The sequence below is a fragment of the Haliotis rufescens genome, unplaced genomic scaffold (genome assembly GCF_023055435.1).
Source record: "Haliotis rufescens isolate VD_foot unplaced genomic scaffold, xgHalRufe1.0.p SCAF_7, whole genome shotgun sequence".
NCBI lineage: Eukaryota > Metazoa > Mollusca > Gastropoda > Lepetellida > Haliotidae > Haliotis > Haliotis rufescens.
The window spans coordinates 59523198-59539696 of NW_025964361.1; the positions used below are offsets into that span (position 1 = coordinate 59523198).

Sequence of the window (16499 nt, forward strand, 5' to 3'; positions counted from 1 at the left end):
TGTTATTGAATCTACTAACCCGTGGTAAACAATGAAAGCATGCTTTGAAAAGCGAAAAACGTTGTCCATGTCTTTGTTTTTCTTATGATAAGAATTCTAAAATGTGGCGACTTTTTATCGTACATAGATAAAGTACAGTGGGACGAACTGTTTGATTTGATGGCTTTAAGCGAACAAAATACTGACTTTTGTCAGAAAAACATAATGGCATACACATTCAATACATATGTAAAAACATAATGGCGCACACATTCAATACATATGTATTCAATACATAAAGGAAAACGACTTGACTCCGCTAAGATTAACTGTGAGCCACTGTAACTCCTTATCCGTCATGTCCGTGGCGAACAATTGCTATGGCCTACGACATTACATTCTACTATATTTTGTTCATGTGTACCAAAAATGATCCCACACAGCTATTGATTTAGAAAAAAATTGTCATCTAAAATGTCCTGAAAACATATTTCAAATTTGGTAATAATACAGAAGAATGTATATTTAGACACACATGATTTACGTCATTGACTATATGGCTTCAGTTTAAAGGTAAAACACAGGCACAGTTATCTTCTATCAGCAATTATCCATACCATAAATCTCCACCTCACACAGGATTAGTCCTGTGCTGTGTGTGATAGTGAAGTATCTCCCTGTGCCGTCACACGTCACGTCGTACACGCTGTTGATTGTTTTAGCTGTGTCATTGGGGAATATGAAGCAGGTGACGCCGTGTGTGAAGCTGCTGGAGTTACTCAGTGTGAGGACAGCAGTCCTGATCAAATGAGGATCTAAATCATGCAATGAAAGAAATTATTTACTGACGCAGGGTGACTATGTACTTTTGAACAATAACAAATAGCTAATCACATGACACTTGATATGATTCAGTTCACCTATCATCTTGTTGCTGGAACGTGTGAACGTCAAATAAGCCCATGTGACCACATTCAGTTGAAATGTGCCAGAAACACGTTGTTCATGATCGGCGTGTACTAAAATGTTTTGTAATATCCTGCAAAATCAACGCTGCCTGAACTGATACATACATCCTGCCCTGTTGTATATCCTGACGTCGTGTATCCTGTACGGCTGTGCCAGGTCCACTGTCCACGTATCATTAGGTGCCTTAGAATTAGAGTGATAACAGGAGCCGTGAAGCACATCCTGGTCCCGGTTCCCATCTACGGCTTTGTCTGCGGTCCAGCCTTTATGTCCATGGTCAGTCGGGGGCGAAGATGCTGTCTTGTTGAAGGCAACGTTCTCTTGTACCAACAAGTACGAAGATAAATTAACTTTAACATTGCAATTTGTATTAGAAAACGTTTCTATTTAAATCCTAGGAAATTGATCTTGGTATATCCAACAGATAAGTGATATGTGCACAATTAATTAGGGATTACTGTTACAGACATGTGCTAATTGTGAATGTTTGAAGGATATTTCCCAAAGGACACACTTCTGTTAAAATATCAAAGATCTAATTTCAAACCATTTCAAACATCATGTGATCAGTCGCGTTATGGTGACAGCATCCGCGTAGCTTTAAAATAGATATAACTAGTGGTAGAGTATGAAAGGTTTAACATACAAAATACAGATGGGGTGAGTGTGGTGTCATCTGTTTGAATGAAAAAATGGGATGCAAGGCTTTGAAACATTTTCGATTAGTTACAGCATGTTGCTGCGAGGTGATTCCCTATGTTAAAACATAAAAGTTAACCCACAAATCGGTCCTAAATTGCGAAATCAGTAATTAACCACACAAGGTCATTGAATAGTTCACATATTATATTGAAACACACAGGATTAAGCTCACATCCACAAGAGGCAACACAATAGGTCAAATAACTGGCAGCAGCAATGAATAACAGGATCTATAATAAGTCAGTGCACCTATGAATATCTTGCATAAAGTCACTGTCGAATATCTTGAATGTGAAAATAGATGGAAAATTGTATTGAGAGCTGCGGCTGTATTGAGAGCTGTCGTCAGTGTTTTCAGATAGGTATCCCGTCGACGCTAGAACCTTATATACATAAGACACAAGTCAGATCGTAGAAGGCCTCTCTCTCTCTCTCTCTCTCTCTCTCTCTCTCTCTCTCTCTCTCTCTCTCTCTATCTCTCTCTCTCTCTCTCTCTCTCTCTCTCCCTCTTGTGGCAAGAAAACTCACCTCTCTGACAAGTTTGCCCATTCCCACCAAACCAACCTCGATCACATGCACCGTTACAGACTCCAGTTGTCTGGTTACAGGGCGGAGTGCAGTGGCATGAGTAGATACAGGTGTCTCCGAACATTCCTCCTGGGCAGCTGGTACCTGTATTATGTACAACAAACTCAGATCAGGTGAATATTCAAATTCAATTTCAAATGTTTATTGTATAAAAGGCCATTGACCGACATAACGAAGTGCTTATTATTAGGTATGATATGTTCACGATTCTTCTTAAGCATGTTAATGTTCTGCTCAATAGAAGATGCCCAACAGATTTTAATTCTTGATAATTTGTGGTTGGCATAGGGTGAATTAATCGTTGGACTGATTATCGTATTAATATTTATTTGGTATGTATTGCTTTCGGGGGCTTTTTAAGGATGGATCCGGACTTTCGAGACAGCAAGGAATGGACAGTCAGCCAGAAAGCCAGATCAAGTAACAGACTCAGTATTATAGATCCATGGCAATACGACTGCATACATCATTAATCAAGAACACATGACGTGCCTGCAATGACGAATTGAAGTAATTACGCAGGAAATGACCAATACAAATTGTGGCAAAAGTCCATGTGTACATGTATTACGTGTAGGAACGACTACAGCTGAATGAGTTGCATGGGGTGTTGGTTTGAAAAAAACAATAAAATGCCAGGGACAGATGTTTGTTTGCACTTAATGCCCATGACTTCCGTGGACGAAACCAAGTTAGACAATAGATCTCTGTTTTTTACTTTATTCAGGATTCCACAGCCTGCATATGGCAGAATTTACAACAGCTATGTGTATTGCTTATTTGCGTTTCTCGAAGCTGTTGATGTGACAAATGCCAACATCGAGATAAAAATCTAAAGTCAAAGGGACCGAGTCACAGGTTCGAAACAGCGCAAGTATTTGTACCTGTACACGTACACGTACACTTTTTTCGCATTGACACAGAATGATAGGTTTATTTGGAAGTATGTTATCAGAGGAATTTTCCTCATGTCCAGGCCACATTAAGAACATTTAAAGGTGACCGTATCCATTTGACGCCAAAATTGACACAGCTCTTGTTAAATTTAAAGATGGGGGTCATGATCAATAGTCCAATGTACTTTTGTTCTTCTACAACAACATAATGAAGATACCACTCAAAACTGTTTAACAATCTCACTTATATTTTAGTCTTTTGACAGGCAGACATTTAGTTTCCATGCTAAACAATCATCATCGAAAATATTCCGTTGCTCTTGTAGCTAATCTACTCTATCAGAAATAAAAATATCATCATCAGCAAACCTTAATAGAAACATTTGTTGTAAATCTTTCAAAAATTAATCTTCTCTTCGACATGTATCAAGACTTTCAGCAGCCAACTCATTAATAAAAAGTAACACTAAATTTGGCTTAATACACCCTGCTTCAGTCCAGGAAGCAAGCCAATTAAACCACCCATTAAAACTACTGTTATCACCGTTATATCGTAATGCATAGACTGAATCATAATCAAATTAATAGGTGGACCATATTTTTCGAGAACATGCGTAAGTCTACAAAATCAAATGCATTTTTGAAAAAAGACGTAGGGAACGTTAAGTTTACTTAACATATTCTTGTATACCAGCAGTCAGCGTGAACAAGTTATCAATTGATGTATGTCCGGGCGTAACAAACCTGCTTGTCTGTTACATATTTTGTTATTATTTTTGGACGAAGATTTTAATCTACAGTTAGCTACTGTTGACAGATTCTGTCCGAAAACACTAATTAATCTTGTGTCCCTGTAGTTATCACGATAATATCTTTTGCCATTCATAAACTGGCCTGTTGAACAAGTCCTATCGAATGAAGTACTTATTTGACATGTTGATGTGAACACTTCCAGTATTTAAACCTGATGATGTACCCTTCTGTGTTGATAATAAACCATTTAGTATATCTTGTTCTGTATTTGCAGACTCCAGTTCATTATGATTTATTTTGTTTGTTTGTTTGTTTGTTTGTTGTTTAACGCCGCACTCAGCAATATTCCAGCTATATGACATCGGTCTGTAAATATTCGACTCTGGACCAGACAATCCAGTGATTGATATCATGAGCATCGATCCACACAATTCGGATCGATGACATGTATCAACCAAGTCAGCGGGCCTGACCACCCGATCGCGGTAGTCGCCTTTTACGGCAAGTATGGGTTGCTGAAGACCTATTCTACCCCGGAATCTGCACGGGTCAGTTCATTATGTGGTGCAGCTTTACCCATAGCATCATCAACTTCATTCAAACAAATTTTGAAGATATACATATCAAATGTTTGGGCTAATATGTACAACACATGTGTATGAATTTAACTTGCTTCCAAAATAATTGACTGTTATCAAGTGATCTCTCAAAGTTATGTAGCGGCTTTTTCTTCAATGAAGTACACGCATATCTAAGGATTGTATATCGATTGCGAAAATGATTAAAGAACTTTACACATTCTGTACCTTTATAGTGCTCACTGGGCCTGCTGTTTACTATTATGTTGTTCTATATTATACGATTTTCCCGTTAAACATCTCTAAGAAGACGTAGCACTCCACTTCAATATAGAGGCAGCTTGTAACAAAGATTGGCCATACTTCTGCAAAAGTATCAAACAGCACATATCATGTGAGAATTCAAAGTATTACAGAACTCCTAACATCTACACTCGTCCCTCGTATACACCTGGATGCCGTTGTTACAAAGCGATCTAAGTGCTAAGGTGATCGCAACTCCCATACCTTAATATAGACTCACGACAGTCGTAGCGCTGAGGTTGTTTTGAACAACGACAGCCAGGACATTAATTAATTAAGACGTTTTTTCTAACACGTATGTCTGACAACATAGTGTCACTCGCGTCCAGTATGAAATATAAGAGAAATAGAAATGCCATCTAGAAGATGAGGCTCTTGACTAACCAAAACATAGATATGATAGCAAGAGATGTACAGAAATGTGACGTGGGAAGGTTTTAGACGTCAATATCGTCATTCAACCTTGTATTAACATTAATTATCCACATATATGAAACCTGCCTACTTCACTTTTTTGTACATCACTTGCTTGATAACGGTGTTAATATATACACAGAAACGAAACGAAACTTAATAGCTGCATATCCATAAAAATATCTCCCTTGTTCACATAGAGCGGTGTCCTCAATCGTATTGGAAAGTGGTTTTATATAGGATATCAAAAGACTGAAGTTACACAATTCAGGATGTATTCCATATCATTAATTGCCAAATTGACAATGTCATCCTCTTTGATACTATAAGGAATCTATGAATTTTTCCATCGCCTGTAGCTATTTAAGATAATTTGTAATATCAGCATCTCAATATTTGTTCCTTGGCGCACAAGCTAGCCTTTAAGCCTGCTCAATCTTATTATACTCCTTGTTGATGTTTCGAACTACACACAATAGGCATTTGCACGTGGTCCGATGCTGTACGAGACTATACTTTAAAGTAGACGATGTTGGGAACATTTCACTTGACACTAGAAACCAGTCCACCAAACGTGTACCCGAGTGTGCCAAGAAGGTGTAATTACTTGGAATACCAGATATGTTTCTTCCATTTATTGTATGCATGTTTAACATTTTGCATAGCTCAATCAGTGAGTATCCATAACAGTTCGTAATTATTATCACATGTAGATCGATCAAGATAAAACAAATCAGGCGTATGTTGTTCAGGTAAAGGGAGATAATTGGAACTATCATCTAGAATGAAGTCATCTAAAGTTCTGATACGAGCATTGAAGTCTCCACTCAAAATATATTTGTACCAATTACCAAAGTCATGGTAAAATATAATTGCTTCTGCTCAAGCATATTTATACCATTTTCATCTGAGCTGGTATATATTGGGGATCTTTCTGGATGTATGGAGACAAACCCTATAAAAGTTAAATGCTCTCTTTCGTTACCCCCTGACAACTTTCCAGACTCTTTGGGTCACACACACATCGCACTCATATGTATTGTATTGTATTAATAATATAATTGTTAAGACACCAGGTTTTGGTCAAACAAAACATACTAAATTGTAAACAGAAAGTAGCATAGGCAACACATGATGGTGGTAGTCAGTTTACATTCCATGTACTGTACATATGCTAGTCATTGCATAATGTTGATCCGAACTTTGTGTAGAGTCTATAGCTACTTGAGATGTGTCCAAGTAAATTGGAACCATGATAACTTTCTTATCCAGAACCAGCTTTTCCATTCTCTGTCCGATTTTCACATTGTCATCCTCGTCTTCTTCATAGGCGAAGATCGACCCATCAATAATATTATCATATTTCAAAAGTGCAACCCTGCCTTCTTCTCTTGCCTTCTTCGTGTAAACAGCAGTATCAGCATTCAACATTCTTCTTAATACTTGGTTCGCTGCATGCAATACAGAATGGTTGTCTTTAAATGGAGAAAATGTCACAACAGCAAGACAGTGGTCAGATGTGGGCGAGAATCTGTGTGCCCTCTACATTTAAATATTTTTAGATGAATCAAGTTTCAGTGCTCCTTTTGTGAACTGTATGGGGTCCTCCACAGTTTCATGATTCACCACTCCCGTCATGAATTCCACATACATTTAGATTGTTATTCGATGTTGTCCATCTTCACATGGTGATGGAGTTTAGATTTCAGACTCAAGTTCTCGTCGGTAAGTTGCGAAGGTTTATCATTGAAGCTAGATGTTATCAACTCGACTGTCTGGTCATTGATACCACTGAGCGTTTTAGCGAGGTCAGCTAATGTTACTTGCTCTTCGGGTGTTTCACATACTAAGTCACAAGTAATTTTGATAACAGGGTTTCCATCCTTTTCGAGTATTCGGTTGCTTTGGTCCAGGGTTTGTTTCTGTATCTCCAGCTTCTATAATCAGTGTTAGTGTCAACAGCCAGATGAGGGCAGACTTTAAGATCCCAGTGTAGCCTATTCCCGGTTTCATGTATGCTACCTGGCACATAAAACAGATCCAACATGGACATACTTGGAAGATATACGCCTCATTTCTATACTCTTCCTAAAACTAAGTACGTAAGTTTTCAAAAGAAAATTGTGTGAATGGAAGACATTCTGTGTTACACTGCTACATGAAAATAAATACTTATATTATATTTGCCGATAAGGTGTCACACAACGTTTTTATTGTCTTAAATAGAGCTATTAGTAAGGAACTTAAAAGCAAATTACGCTTGCGAGACCTGATGCTGATGAATGACATTCATCTGTGGCAAGGCATTTCAAGGTTGGCCAGAGCAGAATTTCCCAACTTTGAACGATATCGGCACGGTGTCACCATATCGAGGTAGTCCCCCCAAAAGAGAGACCCGGGCATCACCACTTCAGCCCATGATTGCTACACGCAGGCCATCCACCTTCGAAACAGGATACTCATTGCAAACTACACTGCAACAGAACAATCCTGCACAGACTGTCAGTATCTGTTTACGAGCAGATTAAATATTGTTTTCTACAGCCATTAAAACGTTTCTCCCACATATCTGGTTTACAAGGTACTTTATTAAGGAACAAAATGAGATTACAATTCCATTTCTTCAATTTTTCTTTTCATTGTTAAAACAGTGGTTGTGTTGTTTATCTTTGTGGCAAAACAATACAACTGTACAATAGCCTCAACAATCGATATCATAATGACCTTTCTTTAAGTTATATGAAGAGAGTATAATAATCTTTTCTTATTATCTTTTAATTACACATACACATACTGTGTTTTGGAATTTGATGTAGTCCCACTAGGATACCTCGAATTATAATTTGGAATAAGGAGCTTACCGCGAAGTTTCAAATATATAAAGTGATATATCGTGTATACGTTATAGCATGTAGATTTCTAATCATTTCTTTCTCTGTGGGTAATCCTTTCAACCTGATGGAAGGAGGTCACTCAACCAGTTCATGCATTCGTTGTCAAAGAAGATCAGACTTGGTTAGAATCTGTGTTTATCTGAGTTTCCGAGCAGTCGGATGATGTAATTTTCTCAATGTTCCTAATCTTGGGCTATTATAGAATAAATTAATTTTAAATACGCTACCTTTAATATACGAATATTCATGAATGAGTTGTTTCCTCTCTCTTCAAATAAAGGACAGATAAATAAAGAGCAAAATTTGTTTCCCATGTCACTTCCAGCTGGTGACATCTAGTGAACTTCACATGTGATGATGACTTTTAATGTTCATGTTATAATAGTTTGTCAAACTGTAAATGAAACTGTGATATAAATTATCAATATATTCAATGTGAGGAAATGTCAGTACGGACTATTGTCCGAGTAGGGAATTGCCAGTGTGTGGGAAATGTCCTACACTTAATTAATATATGGTGTGGTACATAAAGAATGAGCCAACAATCCAGTGTTGCAAATGTGCCTATTTTAGAACGTACGGAAGTGGCGCAAAGGTGATGTAATAGTAGCGCGATAGTGACGCGATACTGTCGTGAAAGTTGCGCGATAGTGGCTCGATGGTGCCGCGAATGTGGTGCGATAGTGGCTCAATATGTGGCAATGAGTATGATAACCTTATTATTAAGATCTTCGGAGAGGCAGCAACAGAAGCCAGCACTGGCTTGCTTTGTCCTATCCGTTTAAAAAAACGTTATAAAACAGTTCAAACCATACCTACATTGTTTTCTGTGATGCATGATGCAGGTTCATATTCTTAACATTGTTACTTCATTTGTGCAGGCACACACGCATAACTTATCACCACGACATGTGTCAATTTTAGCCCTTCCTCCTTATAAACAACTGGCATCGATACATGTTCGGGCATTACCTCTGTTCTCTAATTAAAGTAACTAATCACAACGACATGTTTCAATTTTAGCCCTCCCTCCTTATAAACAACTGGCATCGATACATGTTCGGGCATTACCTCTGGTCTCGTATTTTTTCACTTCAAATTAATTAAATACTGCGTAGCAATCCAATTGCAGTGAAGGAATGTTAAGAACAAGACTACAGAATGACTGCATAGAGTAAAGTGTTTGAAGTCATAACTTCAATAAATTTCATTGCGTTTAGATCTTGCGTTCAGATGCAACGCCTCAGTAATGTACAATACAACGAAAGCTACGTTCGAATAATTTTCTATTGTTTTTGTCGGTAGTACAACACTGGTTAGAGTCGAGCTGATTGATGCCCGATCTCTGCTATTATCCACAGGGGCGGTGGGGTAGCCAAGTAGTTAAAGAGGTAGCTCATCACGCCGAAGACCCCAGTTCGATTCTCCACATGGGTACAATGTGTAAAGACCATTTCTGGCGTCCACCGCCGTAATTTTGCATGTATATTGAAAAATGCTGCGTACAACCATACTCACTCACTATTTTCAACAACGGGGCAGATTAAAGTGTGAACACAATAATAAATGTGACAAAAACCATTTTCAGAACCATGAGAAATGAAGAGTCCATTGTGCAATTCAAACTATATCATGGGCATCTGTTTTTGAATCGCTATCAAATAGTGAGGACATTAGGTGGTGAGAAGATGGGCGCATGAGCGACCCCAAAACACCCATTATGGACCCCTGTCGTACAGTAATACTAGAACAACTGTAAAAAAGAATATATGACTCGCTACAATACATAACGCTAGGCACAACGAGAGTCCATTCTACGAGAACGTTTTGATATCCTCCGACTGATGACATTTCCTTAAACAGTAAAGGTAACGTTCTGTCATAATTCTTAAAGCTGTCCTTTTGTCATAATGTAGACCGACTGTTTCACTGCCTAGCCGTTACGACAACGCCTTCAGAAGCACAGGGTGTTCTAATGTCTCAATCTTTCAACAAACGGCAGATCATGGGCCAGTTCATCAGATTAGTAATCTATCGCTGAATAATTCTTGATAATACAAAATTGTGATTATGCATTCGTACCTCATTGCGTCGATCTTGTGGAGACCTTGAAAAAATCATCCGTGGTTCGAGACATTCGGGGAATTGAGGTTTAATTTGGATACTTGGGTGTCCCAAATGAGTTCGAGACATCTAGGATATACATCCAAGTTCTCTGTAACAAGGTTCGTATTTAAATTCTATTTTTATAAGAACATCCAAGGAAAGAAAACACTGTTTATGTCAGCCCTCACAGAAAATAGTTACCCGCAAATAATGACATGCTTCTTGCAAATTAATTTTACACTTAAAGGCTTTTACAAATTTCAAGGTAACGATCGTGCTATTTCTTGCAACATTAAAAGCTTTCGTTTGTATTTAAGCTAAGTTTCTGACAGCCAAATAATCTATATGTTAACTTACGATGCACCAAGAACAAACCAGGAAGCATTCTAGTTAGATACACAGTGTGTGTTCAGCCAACAGTCTGTTTAAAAGATAACTAAGGTGTTAAAAAGTATTTAACGGAGGTTGGGAGGTATGTAAAGTTTAACGGGCATACAAACAGCCGCTAAAGATATCCACGCTTTCAGAAACAACATAATCATTTCGTTAAGGGAGAGTTAACACTGACGTTACTGCTTGTTAAAAGTTAATTAGTTTTGAACAACCAACCCCGTGCTACTACATTGACCAAACGGTTGAGATTGAAGCTGTGTTTTGTGCACATTTTTATAGAAATTGACCAGAGTTAAAGGATATATTCTAGAGACAAACCAGTACCAGTACAATCATTGGCTCTGTATCCAGCATAGTGCAAAACTCATTTCTTTGTAGTAACAGAAACAATATCCAATTACAATAGATACTGTAAAGATTGGGACCAGCAAAGTATGTTCTATCCGAATATTTGACATCGTACCGAAGCGTAGTGGGGCCACGGTGAATTATTTTGTCTAAGTATCTCCTACGTAGGACTTAGCATCTCCTACATAGGACTTACTATATCCTAAGTAGGACTTAGTATGGCCTAGAATCACTATCTCCTACGTAGGACTTACTATCTCCTACGTAGGACTTAGTAAGTCCTATGTAGGAGATAGTAAGTCCTACGTAGGAGATACTAAGTCCTAAGTAGAAGATACTAAGTCCTACGGAGGAGACAAAAAATACACCGTGGCCCAACTACGCTTCTGTAACATCGACAGTGATCTCTGAACTTGAAATATTTATGTAAACAGTAAACGTAACAGAAGCCAATTATATCAATGTATTTACCATTCCATTATTTAAAAAAAAAAAAAGTTACCAAGGAAACAAGTTGGATATAGGTTCACTTGAGTGTAGGATTCGTTTCCAGAGAATAATGTATTCGTCAAAACTTAAAACCTACAACCCTGTGGGAACTCCAGTGGTCAGACTTGGTGACTTAGCTGCTTGTTTGACAACGTACCCTAGATATATAGTGAGTAAGTGAGTGTGGTTTTACGCCGCTTTTAGCAATATACCAGCAATATCACAGCGGGTGACACCAGAAATGGGCTTCACACATTGTACCCTAGTCGGAAATCGAATCCGGGTCTCCGGCGTGACGAGCGAACGCTTTAATCACTAGGCTGTCCTAGTTAATTTACAAACAACCATAATATCTAAATAGGTGGGGGGTTCGATAACTATTTCTATTGATGACAATATTTTATCTGACAAACATTACCAAAACAATTTGACTTCTCTATTTATAGACGGCGACACACACACATTATTTGATATCAAAATATATATCCATTAACAAAAAATAAATTAAATAGTTTACATGCAGGTCAATGAGTTGTCAACAAGTATATGTCTTTTTGTAGCATCATTTGTAGATACAAACACCAATTCGTCTTACACTACATGGCAATGTGATGACACGTTTGTCGAGGTGTCCACCGGTAATACACGTACACGTGTCAGTAAGGCAAACCCTGCTTACCTTTCATACAAGTTTGTAAAACCTTACTGTACTTATTTGTCAAGGATAATTAAAATATAGTCATGTTGATTATCCATGAGGAAAATATCGTAGTGTGAGTATTATATATTTGAGTATTATAATTTGTCCCACTGGGTATGGTAATTTAGTGACACGTTTGTCTGCGGATGATCCTTGTATACGTATATGTATCAGCTGAGGCAAACCTGTACTTACCTTTTATACATGTTTGTCCTTACTATACAAATCGCTATCAGTGTTATTTATATGTCTGTCATATACGTATTTTCCTAGGATTAAATTAGTGTCATGTTAATTACCCACAAGTACAATTATCGTAGTGTGACTATAACCTACCTAGTATCAGTTGAATCCACCACCCTGACACAGCCGCAGTAAGTATCAGCCACCTCACACACGCCATGTTTGTCTACCAGGAAGTTTTAACACTTAAATGATTTGTGGACAAGGCTGAAAGAGGAGCTGTTTGATTTTCAATTGACGTCAATAGAACTGCGCACATTCATTTTAAACGCTATTTGGAGCTTCCATTGTCAATATAGAACGAAGGGACCTTTACAATTATTACTATCATTTCACCATATTTCTTATACATGGTAAACAAAACCATATGCACTCATTTCGACAAGTGCATACGGTCTATTTACATAGGCATAGAATATAACACAAAGGTAACACCTCGAATCTATTTATAGGTGAAAATGAACACAAATAAGAGGAAAACCTTTGCAAATTTTACTGATGCAAATTCACTTGTCAATACATAACAACAGAGGGTTGGCAGGGGTGTAAAGTTTGAGAAAAGAGATAAAGTGAACATAGTTGATTTAATATTTCACTTAGCAAGGAACCATTGATGCGAAAACATCGGCTGCACAACAAACATTAACACACATTCCTCCGTTGTGACACACCAACTCAAAAACAAATGTCATCAGATTGAGAGGAAAGACGACATCATTATAAATATGTGATACCATTACAAAATTGGGCGTTTACTGATTGTTTGGAACATATTCTGCATAAAAGTTCGTTTCAATGAATTGTTTAAGACGATGCTACTATGCATGACATTTACTACACGTTAACGTTAACGTTATTATCTCTATATATGTATATATGGTCCTGATAAACTTTGTTCGTGTGAATGCAATGCGTCAATGGGCCATGCAAGGTGTGCATGGTTGTCTCATGTTAGCCTGTATCGAACAATAACAAAAGATTTTATTTACGGAACCGCAAAAGAAACGTAGCCCCAAGTAACATTGAATGAAAAGTTGTCATTTAGATATTTGGGTAATTTTTGTCAAAGTTTCTAAAATTTAACATCACCTTGTCTGGAAAAATGAAATTTGATGATAAAAAACAAAGCAGATGGCAATAAAACCGATCGCTCGAACGCATCACGGCAACGGCCACGGTAACCCGATGTACGTGAGTTCCGTACAAATTGAAATTCACATGCGTTCCCCCATTTCTTGCTCCACTAAGATTGGATACCATTCATTCGTTATTGAATTGTTACGACATACCACGGTTGACAAGAAAACAGCGACACCAAGCCCTAGGACGATTGCAAGCTGGACAAACCGCCGGGCAAGTAGCCAATGCATTTCAGGTCCATGTAAGGACCTGATACAGGCTCCCGCAAAGGTACCAGACCACCAACACTACAGATGTACAACCCCGTAGTGGAAGACCAAGTGTTACCACCCGACGTCAGGATCGTCAGTTTGTGTGACAGCATCTTCAAGATCGCTTTGTTACTGATGCGGAAAGTGCTCGACAGACCATGGGGACACAACAGCGACACATTAGAGAGGACACCGTGCGTGGACGATTGACGAGCAGACACCTCCACTGTCACAGGACACACCGAGAACCCATTCCCCACGTCATCGTCGGGGCCGTCTTCAGTGGGCAACACAGCACCAGCATTGGCGCCACCAGCAGTGGAGAAGAGTCTTCTTCTCAAACGAGAGCCATGACTGTATCTCAACAGGAGATTGGGTGGTCCGATCATCATGGTGTGGGGTGGGATTGGTCTTGCACAGAGGGTCGGCCCTGTGGTCTTCGAGAACATCGGTCAAGGGAGAGGCAATGGTGTCTGAGCAGCTCGGTACCTAGTCTTGAGGCCACACGCCATACCTTATTTGACAGGTTGCCGCAACCACGAGTTTCAGCATGATAACGCCCGTGCCCACACTGCAAGAGCAACAAGAGACTTCATCCAGCAGAAGGGCATCAGAGCCATGAAGTGGCCTTCCTTCAGTCCCGATTTAAATCCCATAGAGCACCTGTGGGACGAGATTCATAAACGGCTGAATGTCGTCTGACCAAGGCCGACAACTGCAGCTGAACTGCGTCAGGCGTTCCTCGGAGTGTGGGCTCAAGTGCCTATGACCTTCATCAACCGCCTCATCCATTCCATGTATCGACGTTGCTCGGCAGTCATCAATGCACGTGGCGGACACACGAGATACTGACTTGTGATGCTATTTTCTCAGAGACTGGTGTTGTGTTTCGCTTAAAGAACATTTGACGCTTTAATTTCAACCTTGATGATCTGTTTTGCCAAGCTTCATCTTTTTGATATGGTGATGTTTCTTTTGCGGTTCAGTATATCGGGTTATATGTGGTGTTGTGGTATTGCCTCTCCCATTGTGATAGCCCTTACTGGTATGGTGAGTGAGTGAGTGAGTGAGTGAGTGAGTGAGTTGGATTTAACGCCGCTTTGTAAAGTATTTCTGTTATACCACTGAGTGTCAAGATCAGCTTACTGTGGGAAGAAAGCCCGAAGTGCTGTTAGTGATGTAACCCATAAACACGGGTATGGTGCTGAGTAACATAATCTGGGCGAAACGCAATTCAAACCCACGATTAAAGGTTTCATGTTTTGTGCATTGTTTGAAGATAACATTCACAGATTAAGCACAAAATTGCTCCGCTTGGCTACTCGACTTTATACAATTTCTGACTGTTATCCTTTGACAAATGAAGACAGACATGAAAAAACAATCCTTAACATAACGAAGTTAATCGTCCTTTCGAATGCAACGCATTTCACTTTTTTTTGACGCTAGTACCAGTAGAGATATGCTGAAAGGAGCTTGCAATACTAACCATCAAAGGTCGGCCAAAGTTTGTACGTTCACGATTCACGCGGCAAAGATCATGAAATGGAGACTGAGACTTAAAATTCAATCAGGAAGTCCAATGTATATTATCACAATTACTTGTGTGTGCCATACCCTGTAGCAGCAGGGAGACCCGTGGAATGTTGGCTAGGGCGTGAGAGGGTGAGAGGGTGAGAGGGTGAGAGGGTGAGAGGGTGAGAGGGTGAGAGGGTGAGGGTTTTAAAGTACATGTGACTTGTGTTTGTGGACACAGTAACTCTATCTGCAGTAAACAGTAGAGGTGTGGCGCTTTTACTAAGGGGTGTTAATTAAAAATATCAAAAGAGAATTATTTGGAAAAGGATATTATGTATTCTACCATGAATTTGGAATTTACTTGATTCTGATTGGTCAATCAGAGGCTATTAAATCACAATAAACCCCCTCTGATCGAAACAGCTGGTTTGACGGCCGCATCACCGCGGAAGCTAATATTCATAGGATAGTACTTTTTTCAGTCATTGTCGGTAGGCATATTTAAATAATTATATCTACAATTACAGGTTACAAATGCACAGATGCGGTTACTACAATATTCAAAGGATGTGTGGCAATACATTTCGCGCAGAAAACACGATAGAAATCTACAAAGGGAATGTCCTTACGTTTTGGAGACAAGAGAGAGCTTGGAATTTTGGCGCTTTTCTATATATGACTGTGACGTCATATCTTTTACGTCACAATGAGCGATATGACGTCATAAAGATCACGTGCGATGTAGAGCGAAAGCCTTGCAAAGCTTGCTTTGTTTTCTTTTGGGAAGCCCACCTCATGTTAGCTTACCAAGTTGCCGTGTTTATATGTTTTCAATGCCTGTCATATGTTCGGGTGAAGTATTACGGTGTAAACAAGCTGCTTGAGTATATACAGCGCCATATTTTGTTCGATAACCCACTCAAAACACTGTACTCAACCCATGCCGCTTTACTCAGTATATTTGGTAACACCAAAGAGTTCGCGTTTTACTTAGTCATGGCAGAATGGAGATAAACATACTGTGTTTTCAATGTAGAGCTAGGTTACATGTAGATTTAACCGCGCGTTCGGTTCCAAATTCAGTTTTGCGTGGTTAAATCTCCAGGTAACCTAGCTCTACATTGAAAACACAGTATGTTTATCTCCATTCTACCATGACTAAAAAAACGCGAACTCTTTGGTGTCAATCGAGCTGACTCAGTTCAAGCCAAGCAACGAAACAGAAGACCGTTTGG

General features: G+C 39.0%; 1 protein-coding gene across 1 annotated transcript in view; it reads right to left on the reverse strand.

The window, feature by feature from the left end:
* Positions 1–16499, reverse strand: part of LOC124125609 (multiple epidermal growth factor-like domains protein 10) — a 123008-nt gene that overhangs the window by 62863 nt on the left and 43646 nt on the right. The window contains exons 3-5 of the mRNA XM_048387369.1: positions 2179–2322; positions 1053–1268; positions 597–794 (exon numbers count right to left, since the gene is read on the reverse strand). Of these exons, the coding sequence (XP_048243326.1) occupies positions 597–794; positions 1053–1268; positions 2179–2322 (558 nt within the window). The remainder of the gene's footprint in view (positions 1–596; positions 795–1052; positions 1269–2178; positions 2323–16499) is intronic.